At 41.4% G+C, this 24,153-nt stretch overlaps 1 protein-coding gene across 2 annotated transcripts in view; it reads left to right on the forward strand.

Moving 5' to 3' along the window:
- Positions 1-24,153, forward strand: part of LOC127487680 (dnaJ homolog subfamily C member 15-like) — a 104,946-nt gene that overhangs the window by 31,193 nt on the left and 49,600 nt on the right. Inside the window, exon 2 of one of the 2 annotated variants that reach the window (XM_089327350.1) lies at positions 17,266-17,400. The exons of the other annotated variant lie outside the window; for it this stretch is intronic. Coding sequence (XP_089183476.1) covers positions 17,266-17,345 — 80 coding nt within the window. The 3' untranslated portion in view covers positions 17,346-17,400. Of the gene's footprint in view, positions 1-17,265; positions 17,401-24,153 lie in introns of those variants that run through there. 2 annotated transcript variants of the gene reach the window in all.

A 24,153-nucleotide genomic window follows, 5' to 3' on the forward strand; every position in this document is an offset into this window, starting at 1 on the left:
GTTAAGCCTGAGAAAGCTACCAAAAGTGATCCCTGCTGCTCTCAGAGGCAGCTGCTCTGATGAGCTGAGGGGCAGGTCTTGCAAGAGGTCATAGATCCACCAGGTAAGGCCAGAAGATTCCAAATCCAAGAGAAGATGGGGGATATCAGAGCCAGGAAGCTGGGAAAGTTAGGTGTTTAGAGAAACCTACTGTGTTTGTGATTTCTGAGGCCAGGCTGTTGTTGTGAGGAGATCATTACTTGTGCAAAAGTAAGAACTGAGGGATTCTGGTGGGGCAGTTGGGGGGGGGGGAAATTCAAAGCAAAGTGATTTGATGTTTCCTCCTGCAACTCCCCCTCTGGAGCCTATGAGGTTCCTTTTGGTGAAAATGGTACAGGTGTTTGATTTTGGGACAGGTGACTCTAATATTGTAAAGTTGGGGAGCATGGTGCTGAAGTGAAGTGGGAGTTCAAAGCAAAGGGGGCGTCTGTGAATGGGGAGTGTTCACAAACAGCCTGGGAAGTAGGTGACCTCCAGAGCTGGGGTGGAATCCGGGCTCCACTGGGGACATCACTCATTATCTGTCGGCTCTGCTCCATGCGGGTTACCCTCATCCAGGAGGAGGAACGCAGTAGGCATGTGACCATGATGGGCTGTTCTGAACCAAGAGGGCACAGAACACTTTCCTCTGGTTATTGGAAGCTTTTGGCCTGAGGAAGAACACAGTACAAGAGGAAATACTGCCCAGTAGCAGACGCATGAGAGCAGATCATGAGATTAATGAGATCATGAGATTCACTCTAGATGGAAAATTAGAACCAAAAGTGGAGATGGCAAACTTCAGAGACAATGAATGGTCATAAAGGAAAACATCAGCCACCACTCATTTAATTCATTTTCTGACTGCTTTCCCCAGGTCCTTGTGAGTAAGCCCATTATTTTATCCTGTCTGAAAGTAAATATTCTACCCTGATTTAATGGCCAAGTTTGCCAGAGACCTAGAGTATAGCAGCAACCTTGTCCATTATTCCATATGCTCCTAAGCAACACATACACAGGGACAGGGAATATGGTGAGGGCCCCAATGCCCAGTGATGACTGCTGGCTTCTCATTTCTCTTTTGGAGATTTGTTACTGTCAATAAGATGAGTTATGTGGTGTTCCTGGGCACAAATCTTGGAATGCATGGCTTTTCCTAATTCTCTGTACTCCCCATTTCTGAACTGGTTGTTTCTGTATTCTGCCTTTCTTATCTCTCAGGATGAACTAATTTCTGTTCAACTAAGGCACTACCCCTAAAATCTTGGAGGTTTAATAGCATAAATGGAGAACCCATTTCAGATGACTCAGAGCTCTGCTCCATGTCTCCTTACTCAGAGACAAATACTACAGAAGTCCACAGAGTCTGGAATGCTGCTGTCATTGTGACAGAGGGAAGGAAATATGTTGAATGGTGCACTGGAATTTATGGGTCTCTTCCCTGAATTCACATGTGGCTTAATTTTGCTTTCATTGGTCAATGAGCAAGACCCATAACCTGGCTGACATAACTTCAAGTCTGGCAGAGTGGTAAAGAACTAGCAGGTTCTATACTCAGAAGGTATAGAACTGGAAAAATAGGTGACCACCTCAACTTTTCTCTTAGTCACTATTGCAGATTTCAGCCAGACCTTTTCTCAGTAGGTTGGCCTGTTTCAGGACATGAACAGTACCTGAGATCTTTTGAGGATGGGAGTATTTGTTCTTCCATTTTTCTTACTGCCAGGTCCATGCATATTAGCTACAATGTGATGAACTGTCTGCCAAGAGCTGTTTGAATCCTCTATCACTGTGATCTGCCCACTGCAGCAAAGATTTTTGGACTCAGGGCAGGAAAGCAGTGTTGGTTGCGTGAGCAGTGCCTCCCTAGGCTTGTGAAGCCTCTGGAGTCAGCCTTTGCATTAGTTTGATCTGCTCATTCGAGTCATGAATCAGTTTCCACCTTCCTTTTCTTCATTGCCTTCTTTCCTAGAATGACCTATCATGTCTGTATACTTGTAATCAACTGATTACATACAAGTCAAAGAGGTTTCTCTAAAATGTTCGTGTAGGAAGCCCATGACCTTAGGGAACTCTTCCAGAAGAGTGAACAGGATGGGGAAGAACTCTAGGTAGACCATTGGATCACGGGTGCTATTTTCATTTGCAGTAACACCAACACAAGCACACTAAAGAGAATCTGAGTAGCTGGTCTACTTGCCCTAGGGAAGGGCTTTTCACATAGTACTCACTGGATTGGCTGCATTGGCATCACTTGGGCACCTGTCAAAGATGTGCATTCTTGGCCCTCACTCAACATGTACTGCGATGGTTAATTTTATGTGTCAACTTGACCTGTTCATGGGGTATCCAGAATTTTGTTAAATATTATATTGGGTGTGTTTGTGTAGTGTTTCTGGATGAGATTAACATCTGAGTTGGTAGTTGGTAGAGAGTCAAGCAGATTGCCCTTCCTAAAATGGGTGGCCACTTTCAATCTGTTAGACATTTGAATAGAACAAAAGGCAGGGTAAGGGAGAATTTGCCCTCTCTGCCTGAATTTATGAACTGGCATTTCAGCCTCTGTTACACTTGTAGTGGAACATACATCTTTGGCTATCTTGGTTCTCAGGCTTTTGAACTTGGACTAGAACTATACCACTAACTCTCTGGGTGTCCAGCTTACAGAATGCAGGTCATGAGAATTACCTGCCTCTATCAACAATGTGACACTTGGAACAAATCTCTTTCTCTGTAAGTATAATTCAATGGGTTCTACTTCTCCAGAATACCCTGACTAATACATCTACCAAATCATACACCCTATGGACATCTGCATTTTACCAAGCTTTGTTTAGATATTAAACTTTGAGAGCAGGTGAAAGTAAAAAAAGGAAGTTGATTGAGGTATCCCATTTGAGTCTGTAAACTCAACAGCTTCTGTCTATGTGACACAAAAGGAAAGATTTTCTATACCACAGGAGGTTAGGTTGGGAGAGGAGCTGGAGCAGTATGTCTAGAAAGAGATGTGGATGGTAAGAGTAAGAATAGGCTAAGGATACTATGATTTTTCTCTCTCAAACCTTCTCCCTTGAACTTTTTTTTTTAATATTGGCTATGTGCTCACTTTGAACAGCCCAAGGGAGATATTTTAACTGTAACATTAAGGTTGATGTGCTGGGCATTTATTTATTTGCTTATTTATTTATTTATTTTGCTTCTGTCTACACCTTCTTGGCTTTCCTAATTGCTCTGGTCCCTGCTGTAGGAATTAGCTGTTGCAAATGCAGCCTACCAGCATCCAAGGCACTGCCTATTCTTTGCTTTTGGTTCGTTCGTTCTTTCTTTCTTTCTTTCTCTCTCTCTCTCTCTCTCTCTTTCTCTCTTTCTCTCTTTCTCTCTTTCTCTCTTTCTCTCTTTCTCTCTCTCTTTCCCTTCCTTCCTTCCTTCCTTCCTTCCTTCCTTCCTTCCTTCCTTCCTTCCTTCCTTCCTTCCTTCCTTTTATTTATTTTTTTGCATTAGAGGGCTCCACTGGGCCATTTTGAACTGGAAATGTGAGAAAATTAATACTCCCCAGGGTGATATTTGACAAAGGGTAGAAGACATGTCCTCCCTTGATCATTTGGACAGAACTATATGATTCTCAGGATGTCCATGTTGGACTCAAGATGCCATTGCTCAAAGTAGTCATTGTAGTAATACTATGAAATGGTGGCCCTTATTTTTCCTCACATAGTTTACTCTCTCCAGTTGCTGGCTCCTGTACCCCCAAATGAACTGCCCTAGGATCAACCCCCAGATGAACTGCCCTAGGATCAACTCCCAAATAAACTGCCCTAATGTGAGCCTTGGTCTTGTGCCCTGCTTTGCAGGAGAAATCTACCAGAGAGCCTTTTGGTCCTCATCCATGCCCCTTGGCCAAGTGCAGGTGCTTTGCTGCTCCCCTGCCACATTTCTATCCTGTCTGGTGAAAGCCTCATTTAAAGAAAAATGATTGCTCAATTTATTTTAAATAAGTTCTCTTATAACAGTTTTGTATATATAGAATTACTGTGGGGATGGTATGGAGGGTTCTCATATACTTTAGGCACAGATTCACCTATTGCTAACTTATTACATTAGTATGGTGCATTTATTATGATTAATTAACTGACAGTGATGAATTGCTATTAACAAGGTCCACACTTTATTCAGATGTCCTCAGTTTTACCTAATGCCTTTTTTTGTTCTAGGATCTCAACCAAGATACATTACATTTAGTAGTCTGATTAGACTCTGCCAGATTTTTCCATTGTAAAGTTATTCTGTTTCCTACTTTTCATATTTTACTCTTTGAAGGGATGTTGTTTTGCCTAACCCATGTGGAAAGAATATGGAGTTATTTTCCACTTCCTTGAGGGCTGGGAATCTGGAGAAATTGTTGAAATTCTCTTGCACAGGAAGTTGGTCTATTATGCTCCGCGGATTTATTTATTCATTTAATCATTTATTTATATCACCCTGGATTCATGGATATTTATTATGCTTTGGTTTGTAATCCAATACTACTTTTATTTGCATTAATAGTTTCTTCTTGGACCATTGTGAGTTCTTTGTTTGTTTTCTGTATCCTTTTGATGAAAGTCCCTCATTGTGCATTAGTTGACTTTGTGTGTGATGTTACAAGGTGCTCCAGGCTCATCTTGTAAACTTGCTGCCCCAGTTCTTTTTATTGGAAGGTTGTGTTAGAAATCAAGATGTGTATGATAGCAATGCTCTGAGCAATTTTTCATTTTGTAAATTCTTTTACCAGAACTGAATCATCTTTGCCATTTGCCTTAACTCAGGCAATATTTCAGTGGATGTAGTGTGTGTTCCAGCTGCTTATCATCTATTCTTAGGGCTGCTTAAACCCTCTCTTATACCCAACGTTACCACATTTACCTAGGAATTTGCATTTACTCATTTTAAGAAAATGGGACAAGTGTGCACAACCATGGAAATCACTTGTCCCAATGTATTCCATATCACATGGAACTAGCTGGCTTCATGATGATGAAATGACCTATTGAAAGGTTAGTTAAGGTGACAGTCTGGGGTTGGAGCACTCTTTTTGAGAATTAAATATATGCACTGAACCAGCAGCTGGTACATGACACTGCGTTTCCAACAGCTAGAAACACAGGTCAAGGAACTGAGGGATGAAAGTTGGCTTAAACCTCTCACAATCATTCTGAACCCTTTGTTGAATTTGTCTTTTCCATCCATGCATCCTTAGGCCTTGTTGGTTTGGAGGTTCTGGTTTTCAGAGAGGAAAATTTTCACATGAGGGACTAAGTAAAGGATTTTCACTGATACCTAATTGACCCTGATTACTCTAAGGACCAAGCACTGTTGCTACACACAGTGGCAAGGGGGGTTATCTATGAAAGTCTGTGGTTTGTTAGGATATCTTGTGGTGTTTCCATGCTTGGTAATTGTGGTAAATATGACTTGCTGATTATAAGGTAATAAAGGAATGAAACTTCTTGGGAAAATTTTTCTTTATTAACACTGAAAGGAAAACACCAAGATTTACCAAATTTCTAGCTGAGGGTGAGAAGTATTTGGATGGTGGAAATAGGAGTTAAAGAGTATAAGTTATGGGGGCCGGCACTGTGGCTCACTTGGTTAATGCTCCACCTGCAGCACCGGCATCCAATATGGGCGCCGGTTCTAGTCCCGGTTGCTCTTCTAGTTCAGCTCTCTGCTGTGGCCCGGGAGGGCAGTGGAGGATGGCCCAAGTGCTTGGGCCCCTGCGTCCGCATGGGAGACCAGGAAAAAAACGTGGCTCCTGGCTTCGGATTGGCACAGCACTGGCTGTAGCGGCCATTTGGGGAATGAACCAATGGAAGGAAGACCTTTCTCTCTGTCTCTCTCTCTCACTGTCTATAACTCTGTCAATTTAAAAAAAAATTAAAAAAGAGTATAAGTTATTAATTTGGGACTAGAAACAGCAGCAAAGACTGTAGTCTGTTTTGCTTGCCATTTCAAATTGAATATTTTGTGGAGATTGAGTTTACTACTTTCGTGAAGGCTTTGTGATGGCATGAATTTATGAAGGACACGAACAGGTGCCAGTGACTCAAGGAGTGGATGATATTGGTGTTCCTCATTAGATTTCGCTTGTTTGATCTCGCCAGGCTTCAACTGCACTGTGGATTTCTTACTTTCTGTCCCAGGACTTTTATGCCATCATTATGTAGGATGCTAGAAGGCGTCTGTGCAAACTTCTGCTACACATTTAACCCTGGAGTTATACTCTGACTTAACAATGCAACTCTTTCTTTCTTTCCTTCTTTCTTCCTTTCCTTCTTTTCTTTCTTTCTTTCTTTCTTTCTTTCTTTCTTTCTTTCTTTCTTTCTTTCTTTCTTTCTTTCTTTCTTTTCTCTTTCTCTCTCTCTCCTTTCTTTTTTCCTTCCTTCTTTCTTTTGTTCTTTCTTAGATTTATTTATTTATTTGAAAGGCAGATTTACAGAGAGGCAGAGGCAGAGAGAGAGAGTGAGAAGAGTCTTCCACTCTCTGGTTCACTCCCCAGATAACTGCAACAGCTGGAGCGGGCCCATCAGAAGCCATGTGGGTGCAGGGGCCCAAGGACTTGGTCCATCTTCTACTGCTTTCCCAGGCCACAGCAGAGAGTTGGATTGGAAGTGGAGCAGCCAGGACTTGAACCAGCACCCATATGGGATGCCCGTGGTATAGGCGGTGGCTTCACCTACTATGCCACAGTGCCGATCCCCATTTATTTCCAGATGACAATTATGACAGAAGATGTTTCAGAAGATTCCAGTAACATCAAGTTCCTATGACCCAAAAAGGTGATCTTGATAGCTCATCCTTATATTTCACTGCTTTCTGTTTCATTCTTCCCAGGTTGTCCTTCTGTTTCTTTTGGCTTACCTACCATAAAACTGCCTTTGCAAATGTCACTGTGGGGAGCAACTCGGACTAGACTAAGTTACTGGAATTAAGACTTATTCTATGCATCTGCTCTCCCACAATATGGCACTGAGAAGGGAGTAAACAACTTCTACACAGCTGCCTCTTGCCAATTTGATTGGAGCTGATCTTGCTCCTGATTGGAGGAGAGCAGCGTACTCGGCGTGTGGGTAGTAGAGTTGGGATTGGCGGAAGAGGATTATAAAGGAAGAGAGAGACAACATGCACCAGGAACATCTAAGGAGAACACCTGAGGAACATCTGAGCAGCCCCCGAGAGAGCCGGCCGGCAGTGTGCCGCTCCCCCGCGGAAGTGGGGAAAGTGGCAGGGGGAACCACCCTTCCACGGAGGTGGAAGGGTCGGTAGCCAACCCGGAAAGAACCAGCAGCAAACCCGGGGAGGGCCGAGCAGACAAAAGAACAGTGCAGGGTCTTGTGTCATTCCTCCACGAAGAGGGGGAGCGACATAATGGTGCCGTGACTTGGATAGGAAACCTAGGCAGGGTTTAGTGTCGTTCCTCCGTGAAGAGGGGGAGCGACAGTCACAGTGTCAATTTCAGTCTTTGTGATAATCCAAATTAAAACCAGTTGGTTTTACATTAGTCCAAATTAGAAGTCAGGAACTATATAATAAAATATGGGGACTACAGAGTCATGGCATTATTGAGTTTATGAAGAAGTCTATGGAACACTATATGTATGTGTGTACATGTGTGATATGCTCCACATGCATGGAGATTCTAATGAGGGAGGTGGGGGATAAAAGGAATAATATTAGAAATGGCTTTCAGGCCGGTTCCAGGGCTCACTAGGTTAATCCTCCGCCTTGCGGTGCTGGCACACCGGGTTCTAGTCCCGGTCGGAGCGCCGGATTCTGTCCTGGTTGCCCCTCTTCCAGGCCAGCTCTCTGCTGTGGTCAGGGAGTGCAGTGGAGGATGGCCCAAGTGCTTGGGCCCTGCACCCCATGTGAGACCAGGAGAAGCACCTGGCTCCTGCCATCAGATCACCGTGGTGCGCCGGCCGCAGTGCGCCAGCCGCGGCGGTCATTGGAGGGTGAACCAACGGCAAAGGAAGACCTTTCTTTCTGTCTCTCTCTCACACTGTCCACTCTGCCTGTCAAAAAAAAAAAAAAAAAAAAAAAAGAAATGGCTTTCAGGTTTTCTCCCATCTGATCTTGGGTTTCTAGTAAAGGGCTCAGTATGAGCCCAGGGCAGCTGTGTGACCACAAGAATTACTTGACTGTTACTAAATTGCTCTCACCAGAGAGATTGAACCATTGACACACTTATGAGCTAGGTATTCCGTGTGATCCTTGATGAGAGACCTAAGACCTAGCGATTCTCTTGGCCTTCCAAGCAGGCTCCCTGCAATCCATTGCCCTTGACTACATGACTTCGTTTCAGTATCCTTGAAAATGTGTAATTATCAGTTGCTTACAAATAAACCAACAAGGAAATTATTGTTATATTCCCTGGGATTGTTCAGAGTCAGCAACTGATGTGCAATCAACCAACAGCATTAAGATCTATGGTTAGATGCACTGACATTTACCCAATACGAAGAAGTATTTGATCAACTTAGGGTACTTCCTGTGGCACTGTTACCTTGTCAAGGCAGGCCAATATGAAGGTCCAGGCACACATATGCTAGAATATACTTATGAGTCTACACACATATGTTGCATGCACACACAAACACACATATACACACCACCTTCTATTCTAAGGGAAGGGAATACAGTGATGTGAAAAAATGTATGACCCCTTTGTAAGTGATTTGGGGGTCATATTAAATAACTCATGAGGATAAAAGAAATAGTGTTTATAAAAGACACATAATGTAATAAGTGATACACACTATATCAAATGAGTTAGAATGTATTTTGTATGACATGACAGTATAAAAAGACAGATGTAGGGAGAAAGAAGGGACCTTGAAAGAAATAGATCAAGTAAACTGGCAAAAGGTGCAACATTACCAAAGATGAAGATGCCAGATGTCTTTGGGGGAATACCACCCGACACCAGCATGTAGGGAAACAGATATCATTTTGTTTCTTACGTTTTTTTTTTTTTTTGCTTTATTCCATTGACAACGTCTTTTGCATATTATCAGATTTTTTTTTTTCCTGAAAATGGGCAAACCATTTCTACTGTATGTTTTCCTCCTTTCATTTTCCTTTCCTCTCTAGTCTGGTTTGGTGAATCCTACTTTTCCTACAGGCTGGTTCAGATGTCCTGTTCTCTCAGAAGTATTTCCTGGCTCGTGGCTGGCAGAGTCATTCCCCCTCTGTAACATGTTCCACTTTCCATAGGACATGAATTTGTTGCATGATTGAAGGAACATGCAAGTAAATTAGGAAGATCTTGCCAATTATGGCTATGAGAATACATAAGACCAGATCTTATTTATCTCCACCTCTTTTGTGCTGTGTACAACCCTTCATGCATAATGGGAAGGCTTCATAAATGATCTATTTTGCTATTGATGGTGGTGCTATCTTTAAGGGATATTGTGCTGTTCATAATTTCCTTTGAAACCTTCTCAATGAACATCTCCACATCTCCATGGAGATGATTGGAAGGCACATGTCTCCATTATTGCCTGCAATTGATGTAATAACATTTCCTAGTTTTATATGCTACTTAATATGATTTCTCTCATCTCACATAACATCTATAACAAAAACATTAATAACAGGCTCTACAAACATCCCTGTGAAGAAGGAAAAAGTTATATTATTCCTATTGGACAGATAGTAACTAACATTTAATGAGGGTTTACTGTATTATTACGGGCAGCACTTTAAGTGTTTTTCACGTGAAAACTCATTTACTCTTCCTAATAATTTTATGAAGTAAGTGCTACTGTTATGACTTTCATGACAAGAGATGGAGAAAGTCAGTTGCAGAAGATGGATTATACTTAGAACACAAGTCATTGTATTTACCTCCTTTGTAAGAGGAACAAGGATCCCATCCGTTTGGTATTTGACTTGCTTCTCCTCCCCGTGATAGGGATACACTTCTCTGTGCACTGGCATTATCACTGAAGCCAATGAAATGTGAGAGGAAGATAGAATAGCTCCATTTGAATCAAATGCTTTGGGAGTCATTGCAGGGAAGTCCATTGCATTATTACAATCTGCTATGAAGTCAAGAGCTAAAGACCTCAATGAGGAAATGTATGGAGCAGAGATACAGAACTACACAGCTTTCAGTTGATTCATAAGTATGAAGCAAAGTGGGTAAGACATAGCTTTACTGTGAATAGTCACTGAGACTTTTTGTCGTACAGCATGAACAAGTGAGTATAAGTTGGGCAATATAAAAACTTTATGTAACTTTCCCAAGTTTACGTGGTGGCAGACCTTGAATTGAGCATTAAGCAATTTGGCACAGTGGTGCCCTGACTCCTGGCTTTGCTTCTTAGTTCAGCTTCCTGCAAATGTGCAGCCTAGGGGGCAGCAGGTGATAGCTCAGGTATTTAGGTCCTGACACCCACATGGGAGACTCTGATTTAGTTTTTGGTTCAGGCTTTGGCTTGACCCAACTCCTGCTGTTTCATTGTAGATATTTGGGGAGTGAACCAGTGCATAGGCAATCTTCCTCCTTCCCTCCCTTCCTCCCTCTCTGTCTGTCTCTCTCAGATAATTAAAATTAATTGTAAATCAAATTAAAAATTAAGAAATCTGCTTTGCAAAATCGTCTGTTTAACCAGACAATGCTGTAAAAAAATCTGCAACCCCTAACCAGACAATACTGCTTTATAACATTAAAACATCTGCAAGCCAGAGACAAAATCATCCTAGCTTGTCTAAATTATACCTAACACACTTTACCAAGTTTGGGTGAGGACTTTACCTCCTGAGTTCTTCCTGGTGCATAGTCAAGATTCCGGCTTGAAGAGTTATTACTGCCATACCTGGCAGGTAGTGCCCTGTTGCTATCACAATAGAAAAGTTTGAAAATCATTCCTGTGCTTCATAGCTCAGCTGCAAAATGATTCTCTGAGGTGCAGCTGGAATCAGCCGCACCACACTCTTCAGCATTCAGGCCCTGTCTCTGCGGCCGTCCTCCTTCTTGGGGATTATTTATGAGGGATGAAGGAAGGGGGGGCTGTGCACAGTTATTTGTTTTCTGCGAAGCTGGGGGATTGGAAATGTTTTAGAAACATAACTGGTTGACACAAAGGATAAAAAGTTAAACATACAGAACCCAACATGTCCTCTCTCGGGACCCTTGTCTAGCTAACAGCAGGATTCACTCCGACAGTGTGCTGCAGACTGAATGAGGAAAAGACAACCCTATTCAAACAAAGGCTGGGATACAATGGTTCTGAAGGTCTCATACTGAGTTTTGCAAGGGTGTGCAAGAGAAAATGCCGCTTTTGTGCTAGTTTGGGCTTACTGCAGAGACAGGATCTGCTGTTGTGTGTCAGAGCACTTGAGCAATAAATTCAGGGGGTTCTTGCTTGGTTACCTTGTTACATACCACCTACATGAATTAGAGAGGAGTATGCATGCAGAAATACCTGCCTCCCTCTACCCTACCACACACATGCATTTCAGAATAATACAGTAGAGAAAATACCACTGAGATGATTTGCTTCAAAACACTTTTTTATTTTTTCCCCTTTTGAGATGCTTAACACAATAACAAGGTCTTAATATTATGAGATGATTTATTTACTATTGCCTCGTAGGAGAGCAGGATGGTTCCTTTGATATCGCATCTCTAACAGTGGAGATTTTGTTCAGTTGATATTTGTGGCCCAGAAATGTTCATTGACTTGCCTGAGACTATATTATCAAGTCAATAGCAAGTTCAGAGCTCTTTGAGGATTCCCAGGGCGGAGAACTTCTTATCTATACCTCCAAGAAACAAAAACTGATGCTTGGCCCTATTGGATAAGAAATAAGAACATCACATGTTACAGATGGAAAGAAAAGCTACTTTGCATTCTGAGAAAAACCCCAAATAAGAATATGCTGTCTAGAATTGGTCCCCCAAATAAACGAGGTCCTAAGTTCTGGTTATGGGCTGCTCTCTAATGAAAATGACTCTATCCTTGCATTTTACAAGTGTAGTTCCTGTAGCTGTGATGACCTTTGTATGAGAGTAGTTAAAATGTTCATGGAAATTGAAATTAGAAAATAAGTTTGGATGCAAAAATGTTTGTAGTACACGCATGCAAAAGGTCTTCAAAAATTCATGAAAATTAATATTATGGAGAGCTATGCATGGATATGAATTCTTTTGCACCAAAATAAGCTTATCTTTTAGTTCCATTTCCGTGAACTTTTTAAAGTATCCTCATAATTAGGATATCACGTGAAGGAGACATATTTTCTCACCACCAGCAGACTTGCCATACCTGTGTTAGGTCAGATCTTTTAAGAAGCAGATGTGAAAATAGGATTAGCAGTGAAAGAGTTTTATTAAGGGAAATGACTGTGAAGGATGGAGAAGGAGGAGAGAGGAGAAGTCAAGTAGAGCCCTGAGATGACCACACAGGTGTGACAGCTGTGAGAATGAGGAAAAGGGTGGGCAAAATGACTCATCCTAAAGTGCAGTTCTGCAAAAGTTTGGGAGACTGATGGGGAGTCTCTGAGTCAGAGTTGGCCATTGGAGGAAACCCTTGGGCAGGACTTTCACTTCTAGTACCTCCTTATGCTCAATGGTTGGCAAAGAGCAGCCCAGGAGAGCATAGCTCTGGGGGAGTGACTAGCTGCTGTCAATCATCTGTTTCTCTGAGGCAGGCTCTCTAGAAATGCAGATGAAATGAAATCAGGTGGTGGTAATGGCCATAATGATGTTGGCTTCAGCCAGAGTGGGGTTAGTGGGAGTCAAAATAAGTAGGGAGACTCTGAGTATCTTATGAAGATTTGGTGATGGAATGAATGTAAGTAGTGGGACAAATAGAAAAAAAATAACCACAGCTTCATGATCTGCCCAGCAATCGGCAGAATGGAGTTGCCAGTCAATACAATGAGATGGCAATGGGTAGGATATATTTCAGGAGAAGGGATGTTAGTAGGTAAGTTTGAAAAGTTCTGTTGAAAGTATCAATTAGACAGTCACTTGCAAAGGTTGAGTAGCTGAGCATATGCCCTCTGATTCAAACAGGTATGAATATAAATATTTTGAGACACCAATAAAATATTACATAGAAATAAAATGACATTCCTTTTTATTAACAGCTTTCTTGAGGTGTAAGTGGCAAGCATTTTTCCCATGTTCTAATTTAATTGCTCTCTTTTACTGTTTTATCCAAGTATTTAAGACACAAGACTAGATGAATATTCATATTATTAATATTTTTCTTTTATGGATATTATTGGTGTCATGTCTAAAAATTCTGCCTAGTCATAGGTGCCGAACAGTTTCCCTTGTTTTTCCTTCTAAAAGTTTTACAGTTTTACATTTTAGTCCATGATGCATTTTGAAATACTTTTTGAATGCTGTATAAAGTCTAGGTTCAAGTTTATCTTTAAAATATTTCTTAATAAATTTGGGAGGGGGAAAGGAAGAGCAAGAGAGAGAGAAACTCAGAGAGAGATAGTTCCCATCTGCTGGTTCTGTCCTCAAATGCCCACATCAATCTTCACTTATTTACTTTTATTTATTATAGAGAGAGGGAGAGGGAGAGAAGCTCATAGAGGGATAGATTTCATATGCAGATTCTCTCCCTAAATGACCACATCAGCAGACCGAAACCTGGAGCTGTGAACTCAAATAGGTCTCTCACATGGGTAACAGGAACCCAATTACTTTAACCATCACCTGCAGCCTCTCTGAGTGCATATTAGCAGAAGCAGAGGCTAGACTTGAACCCAAGTCCTCAGATATAGGATGCCGGGTGTTCCAGTGGCATCTTAACTGTTATTACAAATGCCTGCCCCCTGTACTATTCTTGATTACTGTAGCTATATAATAAGTCTTAACATTGGGTAAATGCCCTCTCCAATTGCACTCTTCTTTTACAGAATTGTCCTAGTTACTTTGGTTACCTTGCTTTTCCATATAAAATTTAAAATAGCTCATCAATTTTTATAAAAGTCTTTTTGAAATGTTGATGCTTTTTCTTTATTGCTGTTTTTAAGTGGTTTGCCTTTGTGTAATACTGTTCATGTTTCTTGTTCTTGGAGTTCACATAAATTCTTGGATCCATGTGTTCATAATTTTATCAAATTTGGAAAATTTTAACCATTCTTCCACAATATTTTGTTTGTCCCCCTTCATAGTAATTGATTCTCCATCTTTTAAGCTATTTGAAATTGTCTAACAGATCACTAATGCTGTTTTTATTTAAAAATATTTTTTCTGAGTCTTATCTTGATTAGCTTCTATGGCTACATCTTCAATTTCCCTAGTATTGGAACTATATAAGCTGCTGTTAATTCCACCCAATGTATTTTTCATCTCACACTGGAGTTGTAACCTTGTGAGTTCTGTTTGGATGACTTTTTAAAAGAAGTATACCTGGCCGGCGCCCCGGCTCACTAGGCTAATCCTCCGCCTTGCGGTGCCGGCACACTGGGTTCTAGTCCCGGTCAGGGCACCAGATTCTGTCCCGGTTGCCCCTCTTCCAGTCCAGCTCTCTGCTGTGGCCAGGGAGTGCAGTGGAGGATGGCCCAAGTGCTTGGGCCCTGCACCCCATGGGAGACCAGGATGGGTACCTGGCTCCTGCCATCGGATCAGCGCGGTGTGCTGGCTGCAGCGCGGCAGCCATTGGAGGGTGAACCAACGGCAAAGGAAGACCTTTCTCTCTGTCTCTCTCTCTCACTGTCCACTCTGCCTGTCAAAAAATAAAAAAAAAAAATTAAAAAAAAAGTATACCTTCCATGTCTTTACTTTTGTTTGAACACGTGGATCTTAGTTATCATATCACTGTTAATGTCCTTGCCTGCTAATTCGTACATCTGAACCCTTTCAGAATTTGTTCTGATTATTTTTTCTCCATATTCTGGATTATAAGTTCCTCCTCTTTGCATATTTAGTGTTGTGAATTTTATTTTTGTATGCTGGTTATTTTTGTATTCTTATATGTAATTTTGAACTTTGTTCTGGGATTCAGGCAAATTATTGGGCAACAATAGGATCCTTTTATGTCTCACTTTTAAGATTTCTCAGGAGGGGCTTGAGCAGTGCTTTGTCTATGGGTAGTAGTTTCCCATTATCTGAGCAAGGCCTGAGTACAGTAGCCCACCTTTTTCTGTAGTTCATCTTCCCCATATGACGTCAGTTACCTGGGGTCAACGATTGTCTGAAAATACTTAAGGGAAAATTCTGAGTGGAGTGGTGAAGCCTTGCAGAGTCCAATTCCATCCCACTAAGGGTGTGAGTCATGCTTTTGTCCAGGGACCCATGCTGCTTACGTGACTCACCCTTTAGTCATATAGTGGCTGTCTTGGTTATCAGGTTGTCAGAGTATATCACAGTGTTGGTATATAAGGCTTGGTACTATCTGTGGTTTCAGGCTTCCACTGGGGACCTTGCAATACAGCCTCCCACCAAGCAGAGTATGGACTACTCTGCTTTACCCAACATCCAGTGAATCATGAATTTTTCTATTCTAAATGGTGAGAATTGGCACTCTTCTTTACCTGCTTGAACCCAGGCACTGTTTCCTCAAATCTTCTAGATGTTTCTTTCCCCTTGCCTGGGTAGCTGCCTCATTGCCCTCTGCAGATCTTGGGTGTTCTCTCTGTGTAGCTCTCTCCTCTCCTACATGCTGTGATGGCTCATCTCTGGCTTCTTGACTATGAGGCTGTGCCCAGCATTGCATGTGTTTCTCCTCCCCTTGTTGTGGCCTAAAAACCTTCTCAAGGTAATCAGCTGGGACACTTGTTAAATTCGTTTCCCATCTCTCAGAGATCAGCATCATTCTAACCTGGAGCTAGTGCTGGAAATCTGAGCACATTTGTGGTTATTTTGAATGGGAGGGCAAATACAATCTCTAACTTTAGTTTAGTTAGAAGAAGTTTAGGTACATTTCCTCTTGCCCCAAACCATCCTACCCACAACAGTTTATATCTTGGATGGAATGGGGCAAGGAAATATGAACACAAGAGAGCTACTGGTAACAATGATCCGTCTTGTTCATAGTCTCTGCCCTCAGAGTTTTGTTGGCTAGTTACAAGTATAGAAGAAAGTTTGAACTGAGTATCCAAATAAGCATCATTATGAGACTCTTTCTTAAACATTATGCAGCCCTCTGAAGCAATATGAAGCAAGTAGTGTTCCATCTTTTTGGGGTTTCTGCAGTCTTTGCTGACAGCGTGTAAGGAGTTTTCTTACATTGGCTGCATGCCGATCTCTTGAACATCCAAATTTCCATGCTTAACAATGCCTTCAGCATAGCAAAACATGTTCTCCTTCTCTAAAGATGATTTTTTAGTTTCTCCATTTCTTTCACAAATTCAGCTTTCTCTAGTCTTCAACATCAGCTCACTGTGTTCTTGCTTACATGTTAGATGCACTTACTCATTCACCTGATTTGTTTCTTTCCATGAGATGCTCATTGAATTCTCCCATTTCGATGCTTTCATTATTCTGGATTCATTTCTCTTCCTCTAATTCTTAACAAGGATTTCTGGATAATCCCTCTGCTTCTCAACTCTTTGGCCAGAATTCATTGTGGGCAGCATTGATATATCAGACTTCCTTATTTTACACTTTAATCATGTCACTGCTTTTTCTTAGCATTCAGCTCCCACCAAAATATGACTCCAACTTTCATTAATCCTTGTGCCAACTCTTGCTTCTCTGTTTTATTAATGCAGCCTTTTATTTATTTATCAGTTCAACAAATATTTATCAAATTCCTACTCTGAGAACAGCACTGGACTTATGGCATAAATGGCATTCCCTAAAATCATGGCTTTATGTTCTAATTAGAAAACTAAAACAGTGAGAATCATTTAATATGAATTTAAAATATGTAACAAGTTGGTATGTGTTTAAATTCAAAGCCTTGAATATAAGATTATCTAATAATTCAATGGGAGGGCTCATTTACACTATGGTAGTCATGTAGATTTCTTTGAGGATGTCAGCGACAAAAATAGTATCTTATAGAATAAATAGTATTTGTCCTAGTGGAAAGAAATTTGAAGGGGAGAGACTTTATGGCAAACATAGATACAAGATTCTTACAGTAGGATTTTGAGTAGGAAACTTCATTTTGTAATAATGATAATTGCAAGAATTGTTAGTTATTAAGATCTTCCTTTGTACTATGTTGTTATACATTATTCCATTTAAATCTTCATCATCCTGGTGTATATGTGGAACAATTCTCATTTTAGAGTGGAGGGCAGAGAATTTCAGAAACTTTAAAGGACATGTAATGATGCGAATGCTGAGCTTTGATTGGATTTCTACCTGATTTCAAGGTCAAGACACACTCTTTTCTGTCCCACTTCACCACCCTCCTCTGTGCTCATCAATGATGGTGAGTTTATTGTGAAAGCTGGGGGGCTGGGAGAAGGCATGGGTGGGAGAGGTAGAAACTCAGAGCTAGGGAGATTCATTAAAGAGTATATTTTAGTGAACAATGTCTGAATGAATAAGGGAGGGCTAAGCCAAAACAATAGGAGAAAGATAAAATGTATGAGGAACAAAAAGGTTCTTCAAAAAGTTCATAAAAATGGAATTAAAGACATTTAATTTTAAGCAAATTTTTTGATACTCATACATAATTTTTTTAAAGATTTATTTTATTTAATTTAAAGAGTTACAGAGTGAGGTAGAGACAGAGAGAGAGAGGTCTTCCTTCTGCTGGTTCACTCTCCAGATGGCTGCAACGTCTAGAGCTGTACTGGTCTGAAGCCAGGAGCCAGGAGCTTCTTCCTGGTCTCCCACGTGGGTGCAGGAGCCCAAAGACTTGGGCCATCTTTTACTTTCCCAGGCCATAGCAGAGAGCTGGATCAGAAGAGGAGCAGCCAGGACTAGAACCAGCACCCATATGGGTTGCCAGTGCTTCAGGCCAGGGCGTTAACCCGCTGCACCACAGTGCTGGCCCCCATAATTTTCTAATAATATACACTTTCCATTAACATTTTGAAGGGCACTCTTATAGACAGAGGCTGAAGGATGAGACTAAAGATATCTGAGCTCACCTGTCTGATGGGACTGTCAAGGAAAGGAAAGGGAACTCTCCAAGGCAGAATGATGTTGAGATTGAGTTTACACATGCAAACCTCGAAAGAATTCTTGGAAGTGTAGATGGAAATGTCCAAAAGGCATTTGGGGAAATTTAACTGGAGCTCGAGCAAGCTGTTGAGAATGTGGAAGCAATGACTTGGGACAAAATACCTGAACTTGAGATTGGAATAATTCCCAGACCGGAATTGGTGGTGATAATAGGGTAACAAAAATGAATAGCGTTGTGGAATCTTAGATTCAAGAATGCCCTAATTTTGAAGGTATGGGAAGAAAGAGGCCTCTATGGGAAAAGACAACCAAATGAACACAACAACAAAAAATGTTATGCCTAGGGATTTAGAATAGTTTACTTCACCAGGAAGCTTTTGCCTAAGAATTACTTAGCTGCTTGCCTATGTGTTGCTGGGCTCCAGTAGTGACAATATAAGCCCTTACTCTGAAGTGCAACAGAATAATTATCCATTGTAGACAAGTCAGTATTTGATTATTTTCTGCCACGGAGTATTCAAGTGTTCTCTAATTTTGTGTGTGTGTGTGTGTGTGTGTGTGTATATATATATATATATATATATATATATATATAAACATATAGACTATATATGATTATATATATATAGACTATATAAATATATATAGTCTCTAGATTATATATATATATAGTCTCCAGAGCAGCAACCATGTCTTCTGCTTTCATATTTTCTACAATATTTGGCAATGGTCAGCATATACTATGCACTTAGTAGATACTCAGTTTTGTATATAGCAAGCAATTGATTAAAAGATTTGTTTTGATGTAGCCCTTATAAATTGTTTTAGATAGGTCCTGAATGTAGGCTATGGATATAAATCTTACTATTCATTTACAAGTGATGTAATTAAAGTGAAAGATCGGTGGCCGAACCAGTACTATTCTTGGTTGTTTTTTAATGAAACCACATATGTTGGGCACTATAGGACATAATACACATCTCCCTAAACTATAGTTAAGGGGAAGGAGATGTTAAAATTTACTTTAGACATTTACATTATGAAATATGAATGTACTTCAAAGAGTTTATGGAAAAATGGTATCAAAAGATAAATTTAGGGGCTAGTGTTGTGGCACAGTGGGTTAAGCTGCCACTTGCAACACTGATATCCTGTATCAGAGTACCAGTTCTAGTCCCAGATGCTCTGCTTCTGATCCAGCTTCCTGCTAATGTGCCTTGGGAGGCTGCAGATGATGACCCAAGTACTTGATATCCTGGTCACCCATGTGGGAGACTGGATGGAGTTCCTGGCTCTAGGCTTTGGCCTGGCCCAGCTCCAGCAGATGTGGCCATTTTGGGAGTGAACCAGTACGTGAACAATTCTCTCCTCTCTCTCTTTCTCTCTGCTTCTCCCTTTCTGTCACTCTGCATTTTGAATAAATAAATCTTTTTTAAAGATAAATTTACTTTTGTATCTAAAGATGAAGATTTACTTTACTAATTAATAGAAAGGATGGAGTGTGTTACCTTGAGAAGCACGGAACATCTAATGCAGAGGCTGTGTAGGTCCATGCATATCATATGTAACATAACATGTAATTTCCATGAAGTTTTAGAAGTCTCCTCATTCATTTTTAGAAGGATGAATGAAAGTATTCAAAAGTCACTTGGAAAAATATAACTAGAGCTTGAAAAAATAATTTGATTAACAATTAAACAACTTGAAGATGGGGACCCTAAGACCCAATGCATGAATATTTATTTGCTCTAGAGTCCTTGATATTAGCGTGAAGCATATACTTATTTGTAGATATTGCTCTACAAGTGGGAGCTTAAAGTGATCTTTGACATTTGAAAGAATTTGTTTTGAAACATTTGAGAGTACTTTTTTTTTATAAAGACTTATTTATTTGAAAAACAATTTACAGAGAGAGGGAGACACACACATATACATACACAAATATCTGTATCTATATATTTATGTCATCTATCATCTATACGGTGTGTGTGTGTGTGTGTGTGCTTCTTCCTCCAATAATTGAAAAGCTCTGTTGCCAAAAAAGAGCCAACAAGATATTTTACTTAGAGCTCAAATGGCCTTCGATATCTTGTAGGTCCACCTTTCACTTTACTAATGAGAATTTCAAGGTAGGAGTGGGAAGTGACTTTCCCAGGGTCGTACTCCCCAGGCAGTGGCAGAGCTGAAACTGTTAGCAGGAGAGTACTGACTTGATCTGGTGTTATTTCTACCCTACCAATCTGCCTTGATAATGAGAAAGCAATGCTTATTAGCACATTTAGATTGCTGTTATCGTAACAGCATGTCAAATAACCTTACATTTCTATAACATTTTGAACTTTCAAAATACTTTCACATCTGCTATCTAATTTGATTCTCACAACAGGCTGTGAGGTATTTATAAAGTAATCTCATTTGGAAAATAAAAAAAAAAAGAGTTAACACTACAAATCAGGGAGGACCCCAGAGTTTAAAGAGAATATTTTCAATCAAACAGATGGAGAAAATGTTATTCATCATTCTCCAATATTGACTTCTAGGTCAGAGGTGGAGGAAAACATGATAGGGAGTTCTGTGGATGACTCTTCAAAGGTTTCAGACTTCTTGAAAAAGTATCCATTGTTGGAGATGAATAAGCCCAGGGTCACAAATGTATACTTCTATAATTCTGATGGACAGAAAAATCGTACCTTCCTTATTTTGTCCATTCAGATATCATTCTTTTTTTTTTAAGATTTATTTAATTTATTTGAAAGATAGAGTTATTTTATTTATTTGAAAGACAGAGAGAGGTAGAGAGAGAGAGAGGTCTTCCTTCTACTGGTTCACCCTCCAGATGGCTGCAATGGCTGGAGCTGCACTGATTTGAAGCCAGGAGCCAGGAGCTTCCTCCAGGTCTCCCACGTGGGTGCAGGGGCCCAAGCACTTGGGCCATCTTCTACTGCTTTCCCAGGCCATAACAGAGAGCTGGATGGGAAGAAGAGCAGCCGGGACTAGAACCGGTGCCCTTAGGGGATGCCAGTGCTTCAGGCCAGGGCTTTAACCTGCTGCGCCACAGCATCGGCCCTCAGATATCATTCTGATACTGCATTGCTGGTTAATAGGGGCAAAATAAATTTGTGTCCGATCCTATATAATACTTGGTTCACATAAATCATTTTAGTGTTTCCTTAGAAAATGCTGAGTCTCACTAGACAATAAATAGATATTTTGTCATTCAATTCCTTGAACCTTGCAGAGTGGGAGAACAAGAACAGTGGGACAAATGGGGCTCTCCAAGCTCAGGTCCTGGATGAAGCATCTTCCAGTTATACTGAAAGAAAGCTGTGTTCCTTGTATGCTCCTTGTATGTTCCTTGTATGTCCTGATGGGGTCCATGAGTGGAGCCCAGGACTGGTGTGAATCAGTCTGTTTGATCACTTTTGGTTTGATTAGATGAGAATGTGTGGGAAAGAGGATTTCTGGCTGTCCTGGCCTCACCTTGCCTCTCACTGATGATGTTACAGGATCCTTAAAGTCCAGCTATAGTTTTCATCCATGTTTTGTAGGCTAAGAAGCCACCTGTGCTAGATTGCGATGATAACACGAGTTCCTCACCACTCCCTTTACCCATTCCCTGTGCATGGACTTTACAGTTGCTCTCACTAGACAGGTGATGTCTGTTTCCCAAGCTGCTCCACCTCTGTTCTGAATCTGGTCTGGTTTTTCAACTTGCTTTGGATACTGGTAAATTTCTTTGCTTTGTTTAGAAAATGAATCAGTAGTAATATTGTGCCAGCTCTGGGCCTTGCTCCTCAATATCCCAGGCTCATTTCCTCTTGCTCTATTGTACGAGAGCGAGCCTGCTGGAGGAGTTCACACACGGAGCAGAGCTCAGGTGGTTAGTCAACCCAGCCCAGAGCAGTTGGAAGTCAGCTGCTCTCAGCAATCTTAGTGAGTGCTGCCAAAATCAGATTCATGAACAATGAATCCCTTGTGCATTATGACATTGATGCTTGGAGCTTTTTGTTGTTAAACAGCAAGTGCTGACAGATGACTTCATCCCAAATGTGGACACTCTCTGGAAAGCTTGCCAGCCATCCTTGCCTTGTTGATGCCTTGTAGCCAGCAACACACTGGTGGATGACCAAGTTGGATTCATTTCTCATTGTGGCACTATGGGGTGCCTCAGGAAAGGGTGTAGGGAAAAACCTACTACTGAATAGGACTTGGGCTTTGTTGGGTAATTTAGGGGGAGCATATGAATCAGGCTTTTTCTAGATTACATGCTATCAGAAAGTAGAGGAAATTCTGTTTTTAAAGGATTTATTTGAAAGGCAAAGTTACAGAGAGATGGAGATATATATATTTTCCAATATCTTCCATCCACTGGTTCACTCTCCAAATGGCCATAAAGGCGAGGCTGGGCCAGGCCAAAGCCAGGAGCTTTTGTCAGGTCTCCCACATGGGTACAGGGGTCCCATCACTTTGGCCATTTTCCGCTGCCTTCCCAGACACATTAGCAGGGAGTTGGATCAGAAACGGAACAGCAGGGACTCGAACTGGCACCCATATGGGATGCTGGCATTTCAGGCAGTGACTTAATCAGCTGTTCCAGAGCACTGGCCCCTTGTGGGCATTTCTGAAGTCCATTGAAATTCTACATAGGCCATGGAGATTCTCGGGGAGTTAAACCTCACTTGTTTCTCTTTGCTAAACTCCTTTTGACAAGATATCTTTTGCCCTGGTGAAGCACCCCTTGACTGGTGTGTGGGGGACACCTTGGAGGTGATCATTGGTAAGAGTCTAAAGTGGGAGATAGGGTAAAATCCTGCCTTCTCCAAGCGAATATATCCTCTCCTCCCTCCTCCACTTCCTTCATTGTTTCCTTCTTTCTTCCCTCCCTCCCTCCCTTCCTTTCCAGAGATCCAGGAAAGGAGAGGGAATGGGGAGTGGGAGTGTGGGGGGAGGCAGAGAGAGGGGGAGCAGAGAGAGAGAGAGAGAGAAGGTATCTCTCATCTGTTGATTCACTTTTCAAATGCCTGTCATGACCAGGTTGAGTCAGGCCAAATCCCAAAGCCCAAAGCCAAGAACTCCATCTGGGTCTCCCATGTGGGTGGCAGGGACTCAAGTCCTCCAACAGTCACGTTACCTCCCTGATGTGCCTTAGCAGGAAGCTGGAATTGAGCGTGGATCTGGAATTTGAATCCAGCCCCTCTGACACATGATGTGGGCATCCCAAGTGGCATATTAGCTGCTGTGCCAAACGCCCATCTACTCTTCCTTTAGTGACTTTCTGCTCCAGATCAAAGGAAGGGAAACGAGAGCATTGTCTTCTCAATTTCTACCCCAGCTTTTAGGCTGAAAAGAGTGTTTGTTTTATGTCTTCAGAGACACAGATGAGTGTGGTAGTATCTGTGGATTCCCAGCTCTGCCACATTCTGACTGGATCTTGGACAGAAAAAACAAGTAGTTTTTCCAAACAAGACACCCATACCAATCCAGTGATTTTTCTCTTCCTCACCATGACTCTGTGTATTTATCAAGTCTATCAGACATTTCCCCACAGTGTGCATAGAGTGAGGACTGGGGAAGGGAGTTAGCCCTGGAATTATGAATGTGGTAGCAGGGGATGCACCAAAAAGTTGTATTTCTCTGTTATTTTTGGACCAGACTCTCTAAAATCTAAGACATCTCTCTTTGACGCAGATTAATCTCCTTCTATGGACCCCTTCCTTATTCACCTACAGAAAAATGATATTTCTTATGTTTTGAGATTTTTGATACAATTTAGGTTAAATGAACTTAGAAGGGTGGGCAGTGAGGTGTAGTGATGATGGGGCCAAGTGTGAGCTCTGGGGTCAGGCTGTCTGGATCCCATTCATGACTCCACCAGGAAAGCGAGTGCAGGGAATTCACTCAGCTCTCCACTCCTCAGCTCCTGGTGTGCGATGAGTATAGGATCAATGGCTGTCCCATAGATTCATTCTGAGGATCCCATCTGCCATCCACCAAAGCCCTTAGGACAAGGCCTGATTTAAAGTTAATGAAAATAATGCAGC

This window comes from Oryctolagus cuniculus, chromosome 2 (assembly GCF_051225735.1).
Source record: "Oryctolagus cuniculus isolate XC-2025 breed Fujian yellow rabbit chromosome 2, ASM5122573v1, whole genome shotgun sequence".
Lineage (NCBI taxonomy): Eukaryota > Metazoa > Chordata > Mammalia > Lagomorpha > Leporidae > Oryctolagus > Oryctolagus cuniculus.